Source organism: Apteryx mantelli, chromosome 2 (genome assembly GCF_036417845.1).
Source record: "Apteryx mantelli isolate bAptMan1 chromosome 2, bAptMan1.hap1, whole genome shotgun sequence".
NCBI lineage: Eukaryota > Metazoa > Chordata > Aves > Apterygiformes > Apterygidae > Apteryx > Apteryx mantelli.
Window position 1 is genome coordinate 168,700,726 of NC_089979.1, and position 23,939 is coordinate 168,724,664.

The 23,939-nt window shown below is 46.3% G+C and overlaps 1 protein-coding gene across 1 annotated transcript in view; it reads right to left on the reverse strand.

Moving 5' to 3' along the window:
* Window positions 1–23,939, reverse strand: part of LOC136991349 (obscurin-like) — a 157,830-nt gene that overhangs the window by 125,488 nt on the left and 8,403 nt on the right. Inside the window, exons 7-11 of the mRNA XM_067292216.1 lie at window positions 23,310–23,585; window positions 21,815–22,084; window positions 21,332–21,595; window positions 1,104–1,370; window positions 442–554 (exon numbers count right to left, since the gene is read on the reverse strand). Coding sequence (XP_067148317.1) covers window positions 442–554; window positions 1,104–1,370; window positions 21,332–21,595; window positions 21,815–22,084; window positions 23,310–23,585 — 1,190 coding nt within the window. The remainder of the gene's footprint in view (window positions 1–441; window positions 555–1,103; window positions 1,371–21,331; window positions 21,596–21,814; window positions 22,085–23,309; window positions 23,586–23,939) is intronic.

Sequence of the window (23,939 nt, forward strand, 5' to 3'; positions counted from 1 at the left end):
AGCTACAAGGAAGGTACGTGTAATGCCTGAGCTCATCTCCAGACTGTCAGGTGCAAAAGGAATCAAGGCTTCACCCTAAACCTCAATTCCCAACTTGGCTAAAAATCCTGGGTGAGAACTGCTACGTGTGAAGTGAATCCCAAGACTGTGCTTCTGTCGACAGCAGGCCTCCCACTCTGTGCAACAACAGTTCAGGAGTTCACTATAAATTCAAGAGGAGCTTAACTTTTAACCTGATAAATGCACTCAAAATGATCTGGTAAATAAATAACCCACAGAGAGATAAACTGTGCAAGTAAAGGAATATAAGGACAAGAGAGCCACATTAAGAGCTAAATAGCAAAGGCTCAGCCCCACGTCTCTTGGAAGTGAAATAAAAGGCTCTCATTGACTTCCAGGGACATTAGAAGTGAAAATGTCACCGTCCATTAAGTGCTGTACCTTGAACCACTTAACATCCACATTGGGCCTGGACAGCTCACACTCAAATGTGACCTTGTCCTTCTCAGTTACACTCATGCTTGACAAAGGCTTGCTGATTTTCACAGGCAGTTCTGCAAAAAGAAAAGGAAGTCCAGTTAATGGCGAATTAGATTTGCTAGAAGCATCTGGCACAAGGAATAACAGCCTATCTTACATGCTTAACGTAACTTCTAAGTGAAAAACAAAATCCTGTTCTTTTGAGCACATTATCATTGGTTGTGCTGTTGACAATTACATTACAACAATCCTGTTAATAACAGAGGGACTGTTATGTAGTTGCCAACGGAAACGTGAGGCCTCAGAAGGCACTTGAAGAAAGCACAGCTAGAGCAGCTTCTTCATGAAAGACAGGACCTGTACCTTTCCTTTTTTTTTTTTTTTTTTTTTTGATCGTTCAGTACTGAGAAAATTTTTAGGGTTTTATAACAGGTAATAGATTACAAACAACAGGTACAATGCACGAAGGGAAATGTGGTAATGTTGCAGAACACACTGATGTGCATAGCTTCAGAAACATCTTGTAGTCACCCGTTATCGCAGACGTGTCCAAAGGGATCCCACTGTGGCTAATGACCCACTTCCCACACCAATCAGAGCCTGAGACTTTGGGGTCTGTGTACCTGTCACATCAAGCCTCCCTGATGAATGAATGCCGTCTGCCTTGAAGGAGATGAGCCCTGCATCTTCAAGGTTCACAGAAGAGAGAGTCAGCGAATGTTTCTTCCCCACGACATCAATACGGACATTTGGGGAAGGCTTCAGCCGAACACCATCTTTCTGCCAGATTCCTTCCACGTCCTCGTGCGACACCTCCACCTCAAAGGTGACGGTCCCTTTCTCACACACTTTGACGGGCTGAAGACCTTTAATCAGGTTGATCTTCCTCACTGGAAAACAATAATAACCTTTGCCACTGCCTTCCTCCCCCCAGCCACTCTCTGCAGCCTCCTAGCACCATCCTCTTCTCCTCCTTGATGACTTTCACTTCTCTGCACGCTGTCTCTATCATGTCTGCACTCTGAGTGGCAGCAGCTGCCTGGGAGGGTAAGGAGTGGGGTAAGTTCAGGTCAAGTTCCTATGCTGCTGACCACGGCAGTACATGCAACCCCGGGATCCACGCCATAGGCTTACTGACAATATCGCACCGTCCGCAGAGAGGGACGGGTCCTGCAGGGAGCATGCCGCAGCAGGAAGCCAGCTTACGTGCTCTGAACCGGAGGAGTTCCTCTGTTGGCATTGACTGTAGGAGGACTGTTGGAGACCACAAGGCTTGCTCATTAACAGGCAAGAGTACGTGGCCTGTGGTGGGTGATGTGAAACTCCCCAAAGGGACATTTCAGCTGACTTGTAGATTCAAGCAGCATTCAGACATCTAAAAGACCTCAAGCGCACACCATGGTTTGCATGCAAAACTGGCTGCAAAAATATTAACATTTCAGCCTCAGTCTACAAATTGGACCACGAACATGTATGGCACACTAACCAAATGAGTTCCAAATCAGTCTGCGTAAATGGGTGTTGTGTTTAAAATGACAGATTAGCAGGGCAGGAATATTCCAGATAGGCTACTTGCTTGTGTTCTGCATTCTCCTCCTTTAATATTAAACATTTTTATAATGAGAGAAAATGCGACTAAATCTTTTAATCAGCTTAATCAGTCTGACTTGTGATTAGTAGTTCTTCTGGATTCAAACTGATCTCAAAGATAACAACGACTGACTTCAAATGACTGCCGCTAATCATTAATTTGCCTCAGAAATCTATTTTCAAGCTAAGCAAGTATTCACTGCAGATGACACTTCCAAGTCTTAGGTGGGAGTGGTTAACGAAGTTCCACTAACACTGAGAAAAAAGGATTTCAAACCCCAGAGCTTTGGCCCGCTTCATATAAGGATTTTAAAAGCAATTCACTGCATGCAGTGAACGTTCAAGATAATGAGCTTGCAGAATCAGCTCTTTCAGCCACATATTTAATTCAGCCCACAAGGTGTGCAGCATTCACTTCTTCCTACATTAAATCAAAGGGCCAGTAGCTACCCCCAGCACTCAATACTGAGCATCTAACCTTCAAGCTGTCCTTTAAAAGGGAAGGTTTTGTGCTACCAGTGGAACACTGGAGCACAGGAGCTCTGAAAAGCTCTCCGAGCGCAATGGTAACAGGATAAATTAAGATTCGGAAAGCCACAGCACTTTGGGATAACCTGGTAAGATGAGGATTTCTGCATGAAGGAGCCAGCCACTCAAAGAGTACTCATAATCCCTCTTGATTTTCACACTAGATCATTTTCCAATGAGCTGCGGGACTCGCATGTCATGTTACAGTCGTACACATGAGAAATACAGCAACTGTAGCTAGGCAAGCACTCTCCGCTTACGACAGAGGGGGAAAGGTGTTACATTACCCTGCGCAGCCATGAAGTCATCCAGTTTGAAAGAGAACTGAAAACCTTTGGTTTCTGAGGCAGACAGCTAAGAATAGCCCTCAGATAGAGAAATTCAAATCTAACAACCCTGAATTCCCCTACACCTCTGGACTAATGGACAAGTTGGCATCAACAGCTGAGCGTGAACCTAGCTCCCTCCAAACCGTGCCGTGCTCTTTCTATTAATGCCCATTTTGCGTTTTCTCTGAATGACGTCTCTCAAGCCTATCCTCGCTGTTATCCATCCTGCATTGAAGCTGGCAATTTCCAGAGCCAAAAGCATGAGCTGTGCAACTCAGGAGAAACAGCCTGAGGTCCCCAACTCACAGTCTGTCTATAGCGCACAGCGTGGGGACACCTGACAGCTGATGGTTTATAGCATATGCTACGGGGAGCAGCAAAGCATTATGCATAATTGCATATTGCTCACAGAAGACCGAGGAGAGCAGGATGCCCCAAGGCACTAAGAGAGCAGTAAAGACTGCAACCTTTACAAGAGAACAGAACGCGAGCTATGTCCTGCAAGGACTTCAGGTCTCTAGCATGCGGGCAAGCAGGAAAGTCAATAGATTCCCAGTGCGGTTGCTCCTCTACATAGCTGATAAAGTGCCAGACCTCTGCCAGGATTAGGCTCCCAGTGTGCCTGATGCCATAGGAAAGCAGAAGAGAGAACAGATTCCCTGTTCCGTCAGAATTGGAGACGAGAACTGTAAAGTTTACAGGGAGGCATCTGGCCTACAAACAAAGGCAGCACAGTATTATTACTTTGAATAAAACAAACAAAAAGCCCTTCTTATCAGCCAATTCAGAAATGACCACTCAGAACGTATCTGACATGCCCATAGCCATCTGGAGCCTAAGATAAAGTTTACTGCACCTCTGAACATCTTGCAAAAAATACACCGAGACAAAAGGAAACTCCACTGTAGTCAGAGTGAAAGGCCTAAATCCTCTGACTCCAAATCAAGTTGTTTAAAGAGAATAATGAAAATACAAAGAAGCATTTTTGGACGCACTACTGGTCATTACAAACACAGTACTCGCAATGAACAGTCATCACCTTTGGATTCGACAGGCCACGGATACATCTAGCGCAGCTATTTCAAAATTTTTAGGACAATACACCCCTATCAACTCCCCAACTTTCTCAGTACAGACACAACAAAATAAGGTTCCTCTAAATGCTGCTGCGTAAATATCACTCAGTAGACCAGCGTTGGACCACTTATCACGGCTTGAAAACTACAGTTCCATTTCCAGTGACAGCTTCTGATGAAAGAAATGTTTGGGGAAGAGTTGGATGAAAGGCTGTTAAATTCAACCCAAATCCAGTTGAACATGTCTGTAACTGTTCAATGTGTTTATGACCTCAAGTACCAGGCTACTCAAGGACCATGCTTCAGATGGCTCTCCCATGTACCAGACCCAACCTGTTTCCGAGGTTCAATCTCTCTCTGCTAATTGCAGAATCTACCACTTGTGCTCTATCAGATTTTAATTTATGTCGAAACAAAATTCTTCATTGATAGTCCAGCTGTCCCCTCTACCTATTTGGGTCACTCAAATTCAGTGATTCCCCCTCCAGAGTTCTTCACCTCCCCCTCCCTTTTTATCTACCCCTCTATCGCTGCTATGGCCTTTCACTGTAGTTCTGCAGGAGTGCTTCTGCAGACACATCAGGTGATTGCGAGAGGTGCAGATATTAGCCTCCATGCCCACCATTTGCTGCAGTTGCAGTTAGTCATGAAAGAAAAAAATGTGTGTATAAAAAAAAAAAACAAACACATGTTGGTATGACACTTGGCTGAAAATCAAGTAACTACAGCTGAAATATTTCACCCCAGAGAGGCGGTGAAATGACCCCCTGAAGGTAAGGTGCTATCCAAAACGGCGCATTCCTTTATCTTTGCCATTTCTAACATTTTCTCACCTCTGACTTTGACTTGGAATGTTAGTTTTTCATCCTCTGTTTCACAGCTATAGCTCCCTTGGTCCTGCTGAGTCACGTTCAAGATCGTGAGCTTACACTGTGTTCCCTGAGAGGTGACTACTAATTTCTGGTCCTGCTTAATCTCAGTTTGGTTCTTCTTCCATACCACAGCTCCATTTGCTGCTGACACCTCACATAGCAGCTCAAGGTTCTCATCAGCACTGACTATTAGTTCTAGAGTCGCTTGGGGCTTGTTTACAAATTTCCTAGGTTCCTCTGAAAGAAGTAAGAAAAGAAGAAGAAGAAACAAAGCAGAAAACATCTTCTGCTTTGACTCAGGCTTACTCAGCCTTACTCAGCACAAGGCTAAGAAAGATGTTACTCCTCTGCTAGTCACATCACCATGCTGACTGCTCAGCGCCGGAGGAGTAAATGTATATAGGCACGGGTGGCGGGGAGGTGCTGTTGCAACATAATTGTGACAGTGTGTCATCGATGACGCTGAGCGTGATGATGTCACTGAGCGTGATGATGTCACTGAGCGTGATGATGACAACGAACTACGGTTACCAGCCAGAAAAATCCTCTCCAAGTTACAGCAGAGGTGTCTGCACTAGGAAACTCACTGTCCAAGTTCTAAATCATCCAGAGAGTTGGTATCTGTTGGTTTCCTGTTTGGGAGCTGGGTATGGATGAATTCAGGCAAAAAAGCTGCCTCAAGCCTTGATAAAAAAGAAGTCTGGGATACAGAAATTCACGCTCATAGTCTCTTTAGGGCCTTTAATATATGTATACATATGAATAAACTATTCTATCATATATATGTGTGTGTATCCCTCTCTCTCTCACACACACACACACACACACACACATATATATATATATATATATATGAGAATACTTTATTAACAATGATAAACCTCACCGCATTCAGTGTGACTGTTTCCATGAGTAAAATGGCAGGAGAATCAGTCCTCGACATGTAATTTCATACAAATAACACTCAATACGCTTTGGTCAAATACACGGAATTGGAAAATGCTTGTAATTGTATTTTCATTCTTCTGAAGTGGTGATTAGCTACAGTGCAAGTGGACTTCCTGATACCCTGCTCCTGTCTACCCTGACAAGCTATCAGCCTACCAGGTGCACACTGTGACATTAATACTTAGCCCTATGTCAGAAGAGAATAGCTTCTAGATAGATGTGGATCTATTCCTATCTGTAGTCATAACCAAAATCCACCTAACTAATGTGCGGTCATTTCTTGCCTCCTGTCTGGGAATCAGGCATGCATGCTGCTACAGAGCATAGACAAGGTGGTTTCTACTAACAGAACCGTATCTACACATAGCCATGAGCAGAATCTGGCCCAACATCACGAGATCATAAAGCCTCACAGGTGAAGTCTCTCTGCTTTATTTCACAGCTCCTGTGTCATCACAAACATAAATGTTGATGCCCCAACTTTCTGACAGATGGTACAAGCTCCTTCTCTCATCTTTAGACAACTGCTCTCAGTAACAGCTCAGTCTCGTTCCTCTGTCCCGCTTCCTGGCTCTTTCAAATCAAGCTGAGATGCATTCAGGTTACTGACACTTTAATCACCGCTCACTGTTTCTGATTTCAAGCAAGCTTTAGGGAACATGTGTTGACGTTCGAGTCCACAGACAGTTTTGAGAAGATCTAAGAAGTCTCTGAGAAGCTTGTTAAAAGTGATGAAAAACCTTCTTTTACATATTTCGGAGCCCATATCTGCAACCCCTTGTTCACATGACCTGTCCCACTGGATAAATTCTTCCCCAGACCAGATCAGGGTACATGTGGGTAATCTCATTGATAAGACATTCTCCACTTTCAAGAGGACCAAGTAATATGTGAGTCACATCTGCCTGCTGAAACTGATCCTCACAGCAGAGAACTCGCAACTGCTCACAACTCATTTAGCTCCAGCGGTAGAGATTCCTGCTTTGATACCTCAGCTCACATCCTGCTGGCTGCATAGGCTGGCGCTCATATATATGAGCTGTGCATATGCACACACAAACAGCATGCATCATGTATGCAGCAACGATACAGCACTTTTATCCATTTAATTTTTTGCCAATGTATTTCTCAAGGTAGAAGCGAAGGCAACTAAGCGGAGACAGGTACTTTGTCTGTGAAATGTGAGAAAGTGTATCCAACACACCTTGCCACTCACTAACGAGCAGTATCTGATGAGCATGTCAGGTATTTCATACGCTTGACTCCACCACACCAGCGCTTGCCTGAAGAGCAAGCTGAAGGCTATCAGTTATAAGCAACCTTAGCTTAGTATTGCATCTCTTTTTGCAGCAACTGTTGTTTTCAGTCGCTAAGAAGTATCCCAAGGACAACTGGTATGCTGCACCCATGCCAGGCATGTGGCATCAGGGAACAAATATTTCATTAAAAATTGTAATCACTAGGAGCAATCTATTTTAAAAAATTAGATTACCAAGGAAGGATAGTCCCTCCAGAGTCCTGCTGTTCAAGATTAATGGGATAACTCATTACCATAAAAGGCAGATTACTTCCCTGCCCTAATTTCCTTCCTTGATTGTGCAGTGCTTCTTATCAGCACTCTGGAAACTTTTTGTGGTGAAATATGAAACAAGGTGGAAGTTGTCCTAGCTAGTGTTGTTAACAGGCTGTAGTTCAACCCCTGTTCACCAAGAAGTTCACAGGGATTCACAGATATTTTGCAGATATTGATTTTATTTGTCTGAACCACGTGATGTGTTGTAATGGGAGCTATAGGGGGGATTCATTGAACCTACATTCAGCCATCAAAAATTTAGGTACCCTGTTTCAGGTAATCATGCAAACTCCTTCTACACTTGATGTGTAAAGGCAGTTCCAGAAAATATATATATTTTTTAATCTGTCCTAAATACCTCTCATCAGATCATAAACATTGTCCTCTGGGGGTACCTTTACTCTGCATCAACCAGTTCAGATGGATCCTAGCTGACTATTTTAGAGCAATTTTCCAATAAGTAAAGTCAAGGACTATGAATTACACCCAAAGTGAAATTGCAAAGTATTGGATTCTCAACCAAACAGAACTGGAGACATGATGCAAAGTGAATACTTGAGTAAACAACAGCTGGAAACTGGAAGCAATTCCTCTAGCTCAGTACACCCTCTAGCAATCTCTCAAGTCCAGTGCTTTGCTAGATCAATCAGCCCTGCTGAGTTTCTAATTAATCTATGGAGAGCATCATAGTAATATGGATGTACAGGTCACAAGCACGTAGCTTTGCATGACACTCAACCGTTACTTCTCTTAAATTGTATTGCATTGCAGCATGTAGACACACTGTGAGAAAGTTTCACTGGTGTTTCAATGTGTATCTTAAGACTTGGTTAAAAATTTGGCTGAAAACGTAAGCCAGAACACTACTTTTAGAGGAGAGGTTCCCACCAGGCTACGCAAATTGAATCAGCTGAATTTCACAGATACTGCATTTCAAAGAATTTCTTGTGCCATCTTATACTCCGGCTCTGTCCTGCACTGGAATACATCAGTGGCAGGCATTTCCCTTTTGGACTTGACCTGATAGGCACGTGCTTTACACGTGCTTTATGCTGATGGGCACGTGCCATCAGCTAATGGCTTCACTTGCAGTACCTAAGGGAGCATACGTAGCTGTCTCAGAGATCACAGTGTCCTTTAGGAATAACAGGAGGTGCTTGACTGTCTGCATCAGAAGTTAAGCTTGTCAAAGGAGGACACAGGACTTTCACGGTAAGACTTTAGTACCACTTCAGTCAGGAGGTTCAAAGACAGCGTAAATGGTGGAGCAATTGTTAAACTGAAAGAATACAGGCCAGACATGGCTCTCAGCCTGTCCAACAAGTGAGGTGGTTTGAGTCATGAATCCAACCCTAGTAAAGCCTTGAGCTGACCTGAATACATAACAGCATGGTTATATTATTTGCCTGCATTGTGGATTTGAATAGGGTTAGAGCCTCTGAAATAGTACTATGCAATCCTGGCCCAAAAAACTGGTAATCTAAGAAGTAACAGGTATAATGAGCCAAGTCCTGAGTGTGTAATACAACCTGATCCCAAATTTTGATCATGAACTTACCTGAGACTTTTAAATCAAAAATAAGAGTGTCATCTCCAGTTTTGCAGGTGTATGTTCCCTCATCTTCTTTCGCCACAGCTGAAGCCACAAGCTTATGCAGTTTGCCCTTATCTTCCAAAGTGAATTTCTTGCTTGCTGTGATTTCTTTGCCATCTTTGTACCACTTAACCATGATGTTGGCTTCAGAGGTCTCAGAAACAAATTCAGCCGTTTTCCAGTGATGACTCTGATAATTCCTCCAGTTTTCTCTTTATTTATGAAAGTTGCAAGTGCTGAAACAAAATACGGACACACAGTGCTTTGAGGAATTGTGTGGACACGAATAAATACATACACTTATATCTACATTAGGTATTAATTTATCACAGGGCCAAATATGCATGTGTATGGGAAAGTGCGGAAGAATGTCAAGGAGATAGGCGATGGAAGCTAGCCAGACCGTTCTGTGGGAAAAGGAGCATCAACAGGACATGTTGACCCATAGCCATGTAGCTGGGCCTGTGCCAGTGTGGTGTGCACCTGGGCTTTGACTCGAGATTAGCGATGAGCTCAATGTGCCCACTGCGCATGTGTGTAGTACACAAAACCCACGTATAGTGCCCCCCCGGCGTTCCTCGCCATGGACCGACGCTCAGCGGTGCCAGGGACTCTCCCGCTCCTTTATTGCCTCGATCGGGAAATCGCTGGGGAACCCCCGCTCAGACGCAGAGGTAATAAACGCTCAGCATTGACCTTAGTGTGCCTTGTGTTTGTGTATCTGTTCCTGCCGGGAGTCCAGGCGTCGCCCCCGCCGGAGCCTTACAACTGGCGTAGTCGGCAGGATACACAAACGACAATGCCGTGGCCAAGGAGAGCGAAGGGGGAGGGCGAGGGCCACGGAGGGACTGCTCGCCTGCGGCTGCCAGGATGGCCCCAGACTGAGCGGTGGGGGCCGGTAGCTGCATTGCTTGCCGCTCTGGCAGTCCCCCAGGACTGGCCAGAGTTGGCACAGGGGGAAAATGTTACCCTGAAGGCGGTTGAATCCGCTTTACAGGCTATGCCCTTTCGTGCTGCTTCGGAAGCAGCTCGGAAGCTCGCCGGACAATTAGGGTGGGCGCTGTTGACGGGCATTCGAGCCTTAGATAATGAGGTATCATCTTTGCAGCAACGAGTAAAAGATCTGGAGAAGGAGAATGGAGATTTGCGTGATGCGAGGGCGGTAGCACAGGAGTTGATCACGAGCCAAGCTGAAAAGAGTCAGGAATTAACCCATAGGGTAGAGCGATTAGCTTTACGAATGGCTAACAAGCGCCGTGTGCGCTATGGTAAAGCCCCAGCTACAGTTGCACAGGTGAGAGCAATAATAACTAGACCTTCCTGGGACCCAGAGGAGTGGGATGGTAATATTTGGAGTACTTCATCTGACTCGGAGATTGAATTTGGATTAGAAGGAGAATCGGCTACTCCCCAGGTCTGACCTCTTGTGCAACTGAAGGGGGAGAGGCAAGTAGACGGGAATACAGTGGAGCAATCTAGGACGTATACCCCGAAGGAACTGCGTGAGTTTTTAACTGCTTTCCAGCAGCAGCATGGGGAGTCTTTGTTAGCCTGGTTAGTGAGAGCATGGGATGCAGGTGCCGGATCGCTTAGTCTCGTAAGAGAGGAGCTGAATTTAATGAGCCCCTTATCAACCGATGCTCAAGTTCAGTATTATCTTACCCAATTAACTGCTCCGTGGGACGGGGCAGGAAATATTATCGTAGCTCCAACATTATATCAATGGTTATGTGCTGCTGTGCTAGGTGCTTATCCGTCCACCGATGAGTTAGTCGCCACAGTGGGAGCGTGGCGTACTTTGGAGGAAGGGATCAACGTGTTGCGGCAGCTAGGGGTAGCAATCGGATTAGCAGATGGAGAAGGACCGGACGGTGTGGAAATAACGCGGCAGATGAAGACCCAGTTATTAAGGGGGGCTCCAAGTGCCTTAAAGCCCTTACTATTTGGCATAGTAATGCCTGCAACTGGAACAGTGGGGGCTTTAATACACAATATAAGGGATTTGACACTTGTTGGTGAACCAGATACTAAGCAAGCGAGAGCAGTTCGGAATTCCAAAGGAAGAAAATTGGCAGGGACTACTAAATTGAGTGGAAAGGTAACGAGGCGGCAGATGTGGACTGATTTGCTGCAGGCAAGGGTATTACGTGATGAGATAAATGGTCTTTCTACTGCTGACTTATTCAAGCGGTGGCAGCGGCTACCTGCTAATCAGCAATATCGAACACAGCCTACCGCCCCCCCTGCTTCAGCCACAGCGTGGAAGCTGCCGGCCAAAAGACAATGAGGGGGAGGCGGGTCCCCTGCAATACGAGTGTCAGTTGCGGCTTACCATCGGGGGGACCGATGCCCTTATGTACCCTTGCGAATTCGCTGGCGCTCTGGAGGAGAAATTGCTGTGCTTGCTTTAGTAGATACTGGGGCAGAAGCTACTGCACTACATAGTGCGGTAGCTCTGGGGAAGGCCACTACCCATATATGTGGGTTGGGAGGATCAGCCACCCCGGCGAGACAGGCTGTAGTTACGTTAGCAATTGGCAAAACCCCCCCATTTTCTGCCACTGTTTTATTAGCACTGATTCACGAGTGTATCTTGGGGATCGATGTGCTACTGGGCAGAGATATTCAGACCCTGTAAGGATTGTTCTCCTTTGGAAAAAGTTCTGCGTTACCGCAGTTGCGATCCATTACTTTGATTAGAGGGTATCCAAAATGGGACCCAGTGGATCTACCGGTTCCCCCCACTGTAGTGCAAGTGAAGCAATACAGAATTCCTGGTGGGGAACAGGAAATTCAGGAAACTATAGATGCTTTATTGCATACCCAAATAATACGCCCTGCCCTGTCGGCTTTCAATAGTCCTATTTGGCCTGTTCGGAAGCCTGATGGCTCATGGCGTATGACTGTGGATTATAGGGAGCTAAATAAAGTCGCCCCACCATTAGCAGCCGTAGTTACCTGACATGGTAACTCTGCTGGAAGGCATAGGGAAACATCTGCAAGAATGGAAAGCTGTCATTGATTTGGCAAATGCATTCTTCTCTATCGCTATATCCCCGCAATCGCAAGACCAATTTGCGTTTACATGGGATAATAAGCAATATACATTTCAAGTCCTTCCTCAGGGCTATAAACATAGCCCCACTATTTGCCACCAGATGATCTCAGCTGATCTTCCCCCCCCACTTACAGAGTGTACCATCCATCATTATATCGATGATATTTTGATAATGGGACCTTCTGAAGAACAAGTCCGTGAGCAGTTATCATTGCTGGTACAGACCCTACAGGAGCGGGGGTGGGCTGTAAACCCTAAGAAGGTACAGGGGCCAGACATCAGTGTGCAATTCTTAGGGATAGTCTGGAGGGGGCAGACGAAAGCTATCCCTGAGAAAGTGCGCAATACCATTCAACAGTACCCTGTCCCCACTACTGTGAGACAACTACAAGCTTTTTTGGGCCTTTTGGGGTTCTGGAGGACCTTTATACCCCACTTAGCATATTTAATGCGGCCGCTACAGCGTTTGACCAAAAAAAGTAGCCAGTGGCAACGGACTAAAGAACACCAGCAAGCCTTCGACCTGTGCAAGGAGGCGGTGGTCCAACATTGCGAACTATTCACTCCATATGAGGGACGACCTTTCGAGCTGGAGGTAACGGTCATGGGGGATACGGTGTCTTGGGGGTTGTGGCAGCAATGTGCCCACGCAAGGCGGGAACCTATAGGTTTCTGGTCCCGTTCCCTGCAAGGGGCCACAGCAAATTATACACCTTTAGAAAAACAGCTCTTGGCTGTGGTGTGGGCTTTGCAGGATACCGAACGAGTTACAGGACGTGACCCGGTGACCGTACACACCCCCATCCCCATTCAGGCATGGGTGACAGATGATACCATCAGGGCCCATGTGGGGGTGGCCCAAGCTGCAACTCAGTGGAAATGGAAACACTATTTACAAGCCCGGTTTAAGGCAGGGAGAAAGGACATGAGCACCCCGCATGCAACCTTGTTAGGGGAGGTACGTTTTGAGCACGTGCCTCTCTTGTCAGAGCCAGAGGGGCTGCCCCCCCTTGCTCCCCCAATAGAGCCATCGCCTGTCCAAGAGGCCCCTCCTTTTGAGACGTTATCTCCTGAGCAACGAGAGTGGGCCTGGTTTTCTGATGGCAGTGCGGTGTATTCCTGGGCAGGAGAGCGAGTGTGGCGCTCTGTAGCATATAATCCTGCCACAGATACTATCTGTTTTGCCTCAGGAACGGGATACTCAAGTCAGTGGGCTGAACTAAAGGCTGCAGCTATAGCTCTCGATGAGGGAGATGCACGCTACCTCTATACGGATAGCTGGGTAGTATACAAGGGTCTGCGAACCTGGTTACCAACATGGGCCGCTGCACAGTGGAAGATACATGATAAGGAACTCTGGGGGAGCCCCTTGTGGGAAAGGATTTGGGACATTGTGCAAACTAAAGCTGTGTCTGTGCGACATGTCGATGCCCATCAGAAGCAGGAGACCCTCGAAACTCAGCATAATACAGCAGTCGACCAGATGGCAACTCCCTCAGAGTTAAAGCAAGCTTGGCAAGCGCATGAACGATCAGGGCATCGTGGCCCCATCACAGCTCAGGCTTGGGATCTATCACAAGGCCATCCCATGTTAGCCCTACATTGGTATAAGACAGCCCGTGCTAACTGTCCCGTTTGTATGAAGATAACAAAAGTGCCTTTCACCAGCACATATGGTCGCATCAAGCGAGGCGAACAACCCTTTGCGACCTGGCAGGTAGATTATGTAGGCCCGTTACCCCCCTCACAGGGGCGAAAGTATATATCGACTGCTGCAGACACTTACACAGGCCTTATGTATGCATATCCTACCTCCCATGCGAATCAATCCTCTACTGTACGGGGCTTAGAGCAGCTCATGTATACTTATGGTATACCAAAAGAAATACAGAGTGACCAAGGTACCCACTTTGCAGGCCATGTAGTACAAGAATGGGCAAAGGACTTGGGGATCACCTGGGTCTTGCATATACCATACCACCCTCAAGATAGTGGATTAATAGAGAGAATGAATGGCCTGCTAAAAGAACAAATTCGAAAGCTTACCACCACGCAAACCTTAAGGGGGTGGATGAGCATGCTCCCACAAGCGCTGTTTATGCTTAACAACAGGCGTGTTGGAATGCTTACTCCCTATGAGCGAGTACAAGCCAAACCGACTCTAGCAACTCCTGCTCGGATATCCGTAATGGAAGGGGGAATTGCCCCCTGCATACTCGCCTCCGGGGAGGTAGAATTCTATACACCGGAGCAACTCACGATTACTGAACAAAGGGTTATAAGCTTACATTTAAGACTTGACTGTCCTTCACAGTGTGTATGGCTGTTTACACCTTTGATACCTGTCCAAATAGCTCCACTCTTATTGACCTCTTCTCAAGATTTATCTTTCCAGGTATCCGTATCCACGCCAGTGAATATTGCACAGGGAGCACCGATACTGCGAGGAATTCTGATCCACAGTGCCGGAGTGCCTCAAGTTCAGCAAACACCCTCAACACACTCTTTAGCCAGTGTGTGGATACTAACTCCTCAAAAGGAAAAGCGGCCTGGCACTGTTCTAGCAGATGGTCCAGGAGCCACTGCTCTAGTTCTTCCTGATGGTGATACTATGCCTTTCTATCTTCCCATCAACAGGTTATCACGCCGGCATCTGTAAGCTACTGTTGAGATGTTGCCTCTTGTTGACCACGACAGATGCCGTTAATCTACAAGACCATCCAGCTTCCCATGTAAATACATGGATTTGGCTCACACAAAGATCAGCTAACCTCTCTGCTTTCTGTATTGCAGGAGGACGATCAGTGGATGATGTCTTAACTATGTGTTACATAGGTGTACCAGCTCCACTCATGGTACTACAGAGTTATATACAAAAAAAGGGTATTTCTGTTACTCCCATGAATTCATACAATTTGGGTATTGTTTCCCAAAAGATGACACCTTGGACTTACTCTTTTTGTATAGCTAACATGTCTAAAGCATATATTTGCTTTCGCTTTGTAAATGCTACCTCTGTTCTGCGGTATGTAACCAATACACAGTTAATTTGTAATGACACTATAAATATTGCTTATGCATCTGCTCACATTATACTACCCTTAGGTTGGTTCCTTCTGTGTGTCACTACAGCATATACATATGTGCCAGCCAACGCCACAGGTGGCCCATGCACTGTAGATTGTGTTACTCTAAGCATCCTTCCCTTTATGATGGAGCAGCGAAGGACCCCGTGACATATCCTAGATGCCATTTGTAACCTCCATGTAAGTTTATTTTCTCATGCGGAAGCCCTAGGCCTATTGCTAAGCCTAGTTGGGATCCCGGGGGTGGTGGCGCATGATTGTAAACGGTTAGAGCATGTTGTCTGTGCTTTAGCTCAAGGCTTAAATTGGACATCTAGAGCCATTGCCTCTTTTAAATAAAGAGTTGGGAGCAGTACGGCAAGAAACACTGCAAGACCATCTAGTGATTGACTATCTCCTACTGTGTTACAACCATGGATGTCCTGACTTTGCCGGGATGTGCTGCTTTACCATCACTGAAGAATCAGCATCTACTGAGACTGATATCAGCCACTTACAGAGCATTATCCAACATACCTGGCAGAATGGCGGAGATGCCTGGCTGGCTAATTGGTTTGGCTCCCTAAGGGGATGGCCGGGCCACCTCATACAAGGAGAACTCTTGTTTATCTTTCGCATTATATTATGTTATGTTTTGATTTCATTACTTTGTAAATTCCCTTGCCCTCATACCACACGCCCTTCTGAAGACTGGAATGGCCTGTAACCAGCTCTCCATTGCAGGGGTGGAGTGTATGGGAAAGTGCGGAAGAATGTCGAGGAGATAGGCGATGGAAGCTAGCCAGACCGTTCCGTGGGAAAAGGAGCATCAACAGGACATGTTGACCCATAGCCATGTAGCTGGGCCTGTGCCAGTGTGGTGTGCACCTGGGCTTTGACTCGAGATTAGCGATGAGCTCAGTGTGCCCACTGCGCATGTGTGTAGTACACAAAACCCACGTATAGTGCCCCCCCCGGCGTTCCTCGCCATGGACTGACGCTCAGCGGTGCCAGGGACTCTCCCGCTCCTTTATTGCCTCGATCGGGAAATCGCTGGGGAACCCCCGCTCAGACGCAGAGGTAATAAACGCTCAGCATTGACCTTAGTGTGCCTTGTGTTTGTGTATCTGTTCCTGCCGGGAGTCCAGGCGTCGCCCCCGCCGGACCCTTACAGGCTCCCAACCCTTGGCGGCTTGTTGTAAAATTTTCCAGTCATGTGGTTCCCATTTTCCCTGACCATTCTGTTGTAGCACGGGGAACGCCAGTGCTGTGGGGCCCTCGGACCCCGCAACAGGCTTCCATTGTCCTTCTATTATAGCGTCCTTGATAATACCACTCCAGCAGGACTCCCTTGGAGGTCCGGCGAGGGGATTCATTAAGCAGGGAGGTACTCCTCCCTCTTTCTCTTGCGCCTGCAGCTCCACTTTTTTCAGGCGTTCCGATAGCTCCTGTAGCACTCTTACGGTTTCTTCTGGTGACGGCGGTACTTTATTTCTGGTGCCAGGCGTGTTGTCCCCCGAAGACTCGCTGGACGAAAGCAGTGGGGGGTGCTCTGATGGAGTCTGGCGTGAGCGGGTGGTCTCGTTGAAGGAGGGTAGAGGCGGCCGCTGAGGTGGCACAGGCAGCGGCAACGGTGGGTACAGGGGACTGTTGCTAGGCAGCGGCGGGGGAGGAGCGCTAGGAGGGGGTCGGCACTCCTTCCCGCCCGAGTCTATGAGGTCAGCAAGGGGCGTGGCCACCGCCCCTCTTTGAGCCTCCTCCGGGTGCACTTCCGCGTTCGCCTCGGAGCTCGGACCGGCCGGCTCTGAGGAAACCTCCGCTTTCTGGGACGCAGCGGGTGACGGCGCTGTCGATGCCTCCCCCTCAGAGTTCTCCCGCACCCTTTGCAGTGCCTCCCTGACAGACCGGCTCATTGCCGTTAAAGTCTCTAGTACGGTGTTCCAAAGTGCGCAAACAGCTCTTATTGCCCTCTCCTCCTTCTCGCCTCCCCCAATCGTCTTCTGCCACATTGTCTCTCCGAAATCTCGCCATTCCGATACGGAAAATAGCATATGGGTGTCGGAAAAATGACCCCATTTTTGCCCTAGCTTAATCAATCGGTGCAACTGCTTTTCCGGGGCGTCAATCCCTCTCTTAGAGAGTATCCCGGCGAGCAAGGTGGCAGCAGCATCAGCCTCCATTGCTGCTTCCTGAGAGGCGGGGAGCGACCCCGAAGACCAGTGTCTGGTTGGCTAGCGGCATACAACCAGCACTCCTCTCAGCCGTACAATCCCCACTCCCGTCCTCTCGCTGCTTACCGCAGTCTCAGAGCTCTTATCGGTAGTCACGGAAGTAAACCATCCTCTGCTACCAGATGTCGGAGTGGGGGGACGGGCCTGGAGTAACGATGAGTCTCAATATGAGTATGGTCGTTCTCCCTTTATTAGAGCTTACACAGAGTATATATAGACAGGCGATAGAGCATGTGCTAGCAATAGCTGTATGATTGGTTTACAGTCTCTGTTCACGCGCCTAAAGCGAATACATGATTGGTGCAAAGTTGCTGTTCACGTGAAGGGGCTTGTCGGCCCCCTCCTTGACTTGTTTACCACTACTTGCCTTCCCCTTTTGTAATGGTCTAGGAATGTTCAAGGACAGTTCACACAGCCGTGGGATCCTCCCTCCATCGTGAAGACAGGATTGCTCACTTCTAAGAGATCATGCCCCTTTTCACTTAACCATTCTTCCACATGCGGGATCCTATCCAACTCCTCTCCCAAGGAAACCACACTGGCTCCCCGTTCACGGTCCCCTCCCGGGCCTCAACTGCATAAGCACAAATTTGCCCCAAGAACGTGTTTGGAACCTCACAAATGCGGGAAGAAGCTCGTTCTTTCCTTCCCGAACTAAGACACCAACTCTCACGGCTTTTCTCTTTGAAGTTGCATCCATTCCCGATTTCTCATCTCAGTTAGCAGCCGGTCCCTAACCCTTCCCGGTTACCTTGCTCACCAAACTAAACACAGTCTACCTGTGACAGTCTAACCTTTCATCTCGGTTAACAGATATTCCAACCTTTCAAACAGTGAATGGGCTGCGGATCAAACTGCAGTTATTCTGGAGAGGAAGGGAAAGTGATTTTCAAAAACGTCAAGTAAATAAATAGCAATTCCTAACTCAGTAAGTTACCTCCTAGGCATAGCCTCAGCTTGTATTGTATATAGGACTGAAAAAAAATCATTTTTGCAAAGGTCTGTCTTTTATAAAGTAGCAGACAGTTGGGGAATGATGGAATTTTTACCGGATTTAATAGACTGTATTTCATGTCAAGGGATTTGAAATTTCATACCCATGTTCTCAGTATAATTTCTGCTGTAATTAACTAACCTAATTATGCTTTTCCCTGCTGAATGTTTATAGGTATATCAGAGGAAGGATCACTTTACCCATGACTTACATACTTAAGCCTTCCTCAAACATCTCCTCCTTCTCACAGTTGAAAATAAAGTATTCACACAGACAGGCTGTTGGTTTGATCAGCTCAGTTGTTTTTAGGCTCTCCTGACATCCTAAGATCAGGATAGAGCCTTATTTTTTGATTGAGCATCTTTTATACTGGAGTAAATCAACATAGTTTCACATAATTATTCCTTGTTTACCTAGCACTGTACGCAGGCTCAAGCCAAAGAGTATCAGTCCAGTCTGGTGTTTAAAAAAAGGTCATCTAAAATCAGGCTTCTCAGTCCAAAGCCAAGCACCAAGTAATAGTAGCCCAGTTCCCCAGATTGTGAGCATTTAAAAAGCTTCTGCTGACCTCAATATAAGCTCTTATGTATTCATCTAAAAAAAATAGGCCATGGGCTTAAATGCCAAAAAATGGAACATAATTTTAAACTCATACTTTTTAGAGTTTTGCTTGTGCTGTAAAGCAGAGCGAGAGCTCTGGAGGACTTGGATATAGAATGCATATGTTCTAATGATATTCTTGCATATGGCCACCTTTCCTGTTGCATCCACAAAAAGAATCTCTTTTGCCCATTACCGTGGACTTCTTTGTCCCCGACATAAAATTAATTAGACAGGAACATTCCCTGATGCAATGAGGTGTTCACGGTTCATCTCAGATCACCTTGAGTTTCAGTCACTGCACAAAACAGTCTCAGTCGATCAGTGGAGCTACCTTTTATAGTGACACTAAGCATAAGGGATAAGAAAGTCTGGGAAGCACAAGACCCAGAATGATCTGGTACCAATTCCCCCTTCCTCCCTCAGAGTGGGAAGTTTCTAAACCAGAGTCAGATACCCATTTATGCTTACACGACTCACCTTATCCAAAACAGTGTAAAACACTGTTGGTAGCAATCAGGATTAACCAATTCCTTTCTGTACAAACACTCTTCCATCACTTTCATTTTTACACTTGGCTATAGCAACAGCCAGTGCCTACAAACAGGAGTAACTGAAGCTACAGCTAGTGGTGATGAAACACCTTGCTGGGAGGAAACTGGACATCACCCAGAGTCTGAAAAAATGCTTTGGGGTGCAACACGTGAAAGAGGATGGAGTAAGACATTGTGAACATGGAAGTGCTACACTGCTCTACGCTCTACAATCCCAGTTCATCCCATTTAACAGAAACAGTAAGCCTAAGTCTAGTTCTAAATCAGGATCTCAGTCCCCCGTGGTTCCTCAAATAGCCAGTAGAGAAAGACACTTCACAGCAGGGGCATAACCAAAATACATCTGCACTAGCAGAAAGACTAAGGTGGATTAACTTGAGGAATGACAGGAAATCACAGGTGTCCTCGAGGAAAAGCAGCTTTTAGCTATAGGGCACATGCAGCTGCACAGAGTCACGAAGCAAAGGACAACGGCAAAGATTCCAGCCTCATGAGAGACTCTTACCAATTATTTCACGAGAAGTCCTGCAGCAGGAGTTAAAATTAAGCAGTCGGTATGTACAAGAAATCTTAGAGAGGGGAACCGTAAGGCTATTCTAGAGCTAAGCAGATTAGAGATGAGTTACAAGAGTTTGCTTACTTTGCAGAAGTTTTTGCTTATATTTTCCTGGGCTCAGATTCCTGTTCATCTGGGTCTAACCACATCCAAAACAACAAAAAGATGATGCTGAATCACCCAAATCCAAAAATTCCCCATTATTTCAGTGCAAAGTCACAATTACTCAGAACTTAACCTATTTTAACCTTGCCCTAGACCTCTGTGCACTGATGAAAATCTAAAACAAAGATCTGAACCAATGCATCAAATCAGTCTCTTCATCTTGTGTAAAGGTATGTACTCACACCATCCAAAAAAAAAAAAAAATCACAAAAACATAAGGCTGGAAAGACCTAGAAAGATCATCCAGCCCTTCTCCCCTGCTCTAGGACATGCTCAGCTCTTTATGTAATTCCAGACAGATATTTCACTAACCTTTTCTTAAGCCCATGATGGAGGCTCCAAAACCTCTTCAGATGATTCTATTCAGTCATCCAACCAACAGAAAGCTTTTTTACTGTACAACCTGGATCCTTCTCATTGCAATTGAAGCCCATTATTTCCTGTCATTATTTCCGCATGGAGAACAGATTGTTCCCTTCCACTTTACAACAGCCTTTTAGGTACTTGAAGTCTGTTATCAAGTCCTTCCTTACCTATTATTTATGACTTAGACAGCACCAATTGGTGGCAGGGGCTTTAAAGACAAAATTAGAGAGCCCTTAAGTGCTTAAATCCTGTCTTCATTTATCCTGTAACAAACATGACAAAAGGATGTAGGAAAGAGGATACAAGTACAGAGCTACAGCCAAGAGACCATTCGTTTACTTGAAAGGGCAGCACCCACGGATAGAAGATTTGCTCTTGTAGTTTTTCTAACCCTGACTGACTATAAAGAGACATTCTGAAAGAGGTGCTTTACAGAGGAGAATTAGGGCAACAGATGGCTGAACAGGGAATGGCTTGCTAAAAGCCCTAAGATGGAGAAAACAGAGTCAACCAGAGAGGGAGAAATTTCAGAGGAGGGAGAAGAATGAGCTAGGAGGCTTAATGGTCGACAGCATGACTGAAAGCCGGTGCAATGAGATGGAGGCAACAAAAAGCAGCCAGTTGTTCCTTTTGTACTGCCCTTGCTTCCACCTTCTCTCAGTCATTTGACGGGTAATTGTCATGGAAGAGACCAGAATCCATCTCCAAACCCTATCCAGGGGAATTACAGAATGGGAAACCGTTCAACTTACTTTCCACATTGATCTTGGCTTGGGTCTTGTCATCAGGACTCTCACAGCAGTAGAAGCCCCTTTCTGCGAAGGAGATGTTCTTAACCACGAGGATATGCTTCATTCCCTCAGCTTTGATCTCTATGTTTTCACTGGGCTTCAGCACAGTTTTGTTCCTCATCCACTTCACCTCTGCAGCCTTGGTCAGCTCAACCTCCAGGATCACTGTGTCCCTCTCTTCAACTGTTCTGGGCTCCAGTTTCTTCTTGAATGAGACTGGGGCCTCTGCCAAAGGAGAAAGATATTAGCAAAAACGTGCAGGATCCAGAAAACGGGCTATCGGGAGGAATTAAAATAGTGGCCCATGCATTCTGGGCATCTTTATTTAATAAACTGAAAGCAGCAATCCCCTACTACGAATATAATCCGTCAAGGGGAAGGCCATATAAAGCAGAGATCACAGCATCAGTGATAGCCTGTCAAAGGGACATTATTGTCTCTTACCTCGCACCCTGAGGTTGGCACTGCTTTCTACACCCTCAGCATTGGCAGAGATTTCAGCTGCGTCTTCCACCGTCAGATCAGTGATCGTCAGGCTGTGGTTGGTGTCACTCTGCGAGATCACATACTTCTTGCTGGCTTCAATCTTGACACCATTCCTGTGCCATGTAACCACAGCATCACTGGGAGAGATGGTACACTTGAACACAGCCTCTTTTCCTTCTTCAGAGACCACGCTGTTGAGACTCGTAATGAATTTCACCACTCGGGGAGCTGATGCAAAGGAAGAAAACACTTAGGAGCATGTCTTTGAGACATGGTGTGAACATGGTGTGAGACAAACCAGAGATGTGGAAACTTAGGGAGATTCCTCTGACATGGAATTTTGTTATTATTAATATTATTCTGTAGAGCAATAACAGTGCCTTAAACAGGCTTTGGTTTTGCCTTTCTTTCTTTCTCATCTTTTACCAAATGAGATCATCTGTTCTTTCACATCAGAGCTTCATTTGCCTGACTAGATAAAAAAATCTGTAGAGGCATAAGCCCCATCCACCTTTGTCTCTTCCGTCCCTGGAGACACAGACAGTGGAGTTAAATGAATCCAGGGCGTGATTCATCTCATCCTGAAGTAGATGTTTCAATAGGTCAGATGAATTCTGACCTACTAGCAACCGTTCCTCTCCACTGACTCCAAAGAGAGCTGAGGGGGTGCATCCCAGCTGTAGACATCTTGTGTGGATGTCTGAGGAGAAAGGAGATGAACCCTAGCCTGTGTGCCTCTCTGCCACTGCACTGCACAGCACCTTCCTTTCTTTGGCTGGACTTTATGATGCTCTGCTGTTGGGGACAGTAAAGGGATACAGAGTTATTGCCTGGGGGCAGATACTGCAGCAGTGGGCCCAATTAGCCCTTTGGTCCTGGACATCAACCCTCTCCTCTCTGTGTGAGCACCAGCTGCACCCCATCCTTCTGATGAGACAGTCAATTTAGAGCCTTAGCCTTGATGAGGGAGCAGCAACCCTGTGCACTGTCCCAGGAACAGAGGCGACAGTTTAGGCCCTGCTTAGGTCCTCCCACAGGACCAGCTTACAAACGTTACCCTCACACAACATCCCTGTACATCTTCCTCATCAGCTTTGTCATGCTGGAGGACAGAGTGGGGAAGAGCTAAAGCCCTGCCCGCTCCCCAGCCACTAGGCTAGGAGGTGACAGGAATGCTGTGATGACTGTGGAAAGCAAACACCAGGAAAAGCACCCATCGGAGGCCTTCTTGTTCCCTTGAGCGAAAGCCCAGCAAAGGACATCAACTGGGTCTTTAGAGGCAGGAGGAGCTTTGCTAGCCCATGGCATGGGAGCCACAGTAGCAGCAACAGCAGTTCAGGTCTTGAGCCTAGAGCAGTTTTAGGGGGAGTTTGGACTCCTTCACCTCCATCCTCCCGCGAGGGAAACGGAGCTGTTAGGCAGGGACATGACCTGGGGGCAGCTGCCTGCTCACCTTGCACCTTCACTTGGAATTCCTGCTTGTCATTCTTTGTGCAGCAGGTGTACACAGCAGTGTCCGTGCTCTTAGCCAGGTTCACCGTCAGGGTCCGGGAAGCCCCCTCACTCTTGATCTCATACTTCTTGCTCGCCTTGATTTCTATTCCATCCTTCAGCCACTCGACTGAAGCAGTTTCAGGCGTTACTGAAGTAGTCAGAGTGATGTTTTCATGTTCTTGAACAATGAGGGGCTCTTTCTGGACAACCTTCTTTTCAAATTTGGCCTCTGGTTCTAGGAAAGGCATTAAAAAAGACAAACTATTAGCTTCATTTCCAGGTCCTTAACCCAGCAATATTCAGTTACTGTCTCTTCTCACAATAGGGTTCCAGTTCATGGCATAATCTGTAACAACCCAGGAAATATGGATGAATATTTGTGACTGGTATAATCTTTTGCTGAGAAAATAATCTGTCAGGTAACTCAGAGCTTCTGCTTATAAGAGGAGCCAAGAAAAGGAAATGCAAATATACATTTTATCTGCCACTCATAAAATGCTTCTTTCTTAGTGGTAAAATTACCTATATAATCTTTCTTCTCTTATTTGGATGATTCTAGATCTAATTAAGATGAAATATTAATATGCTA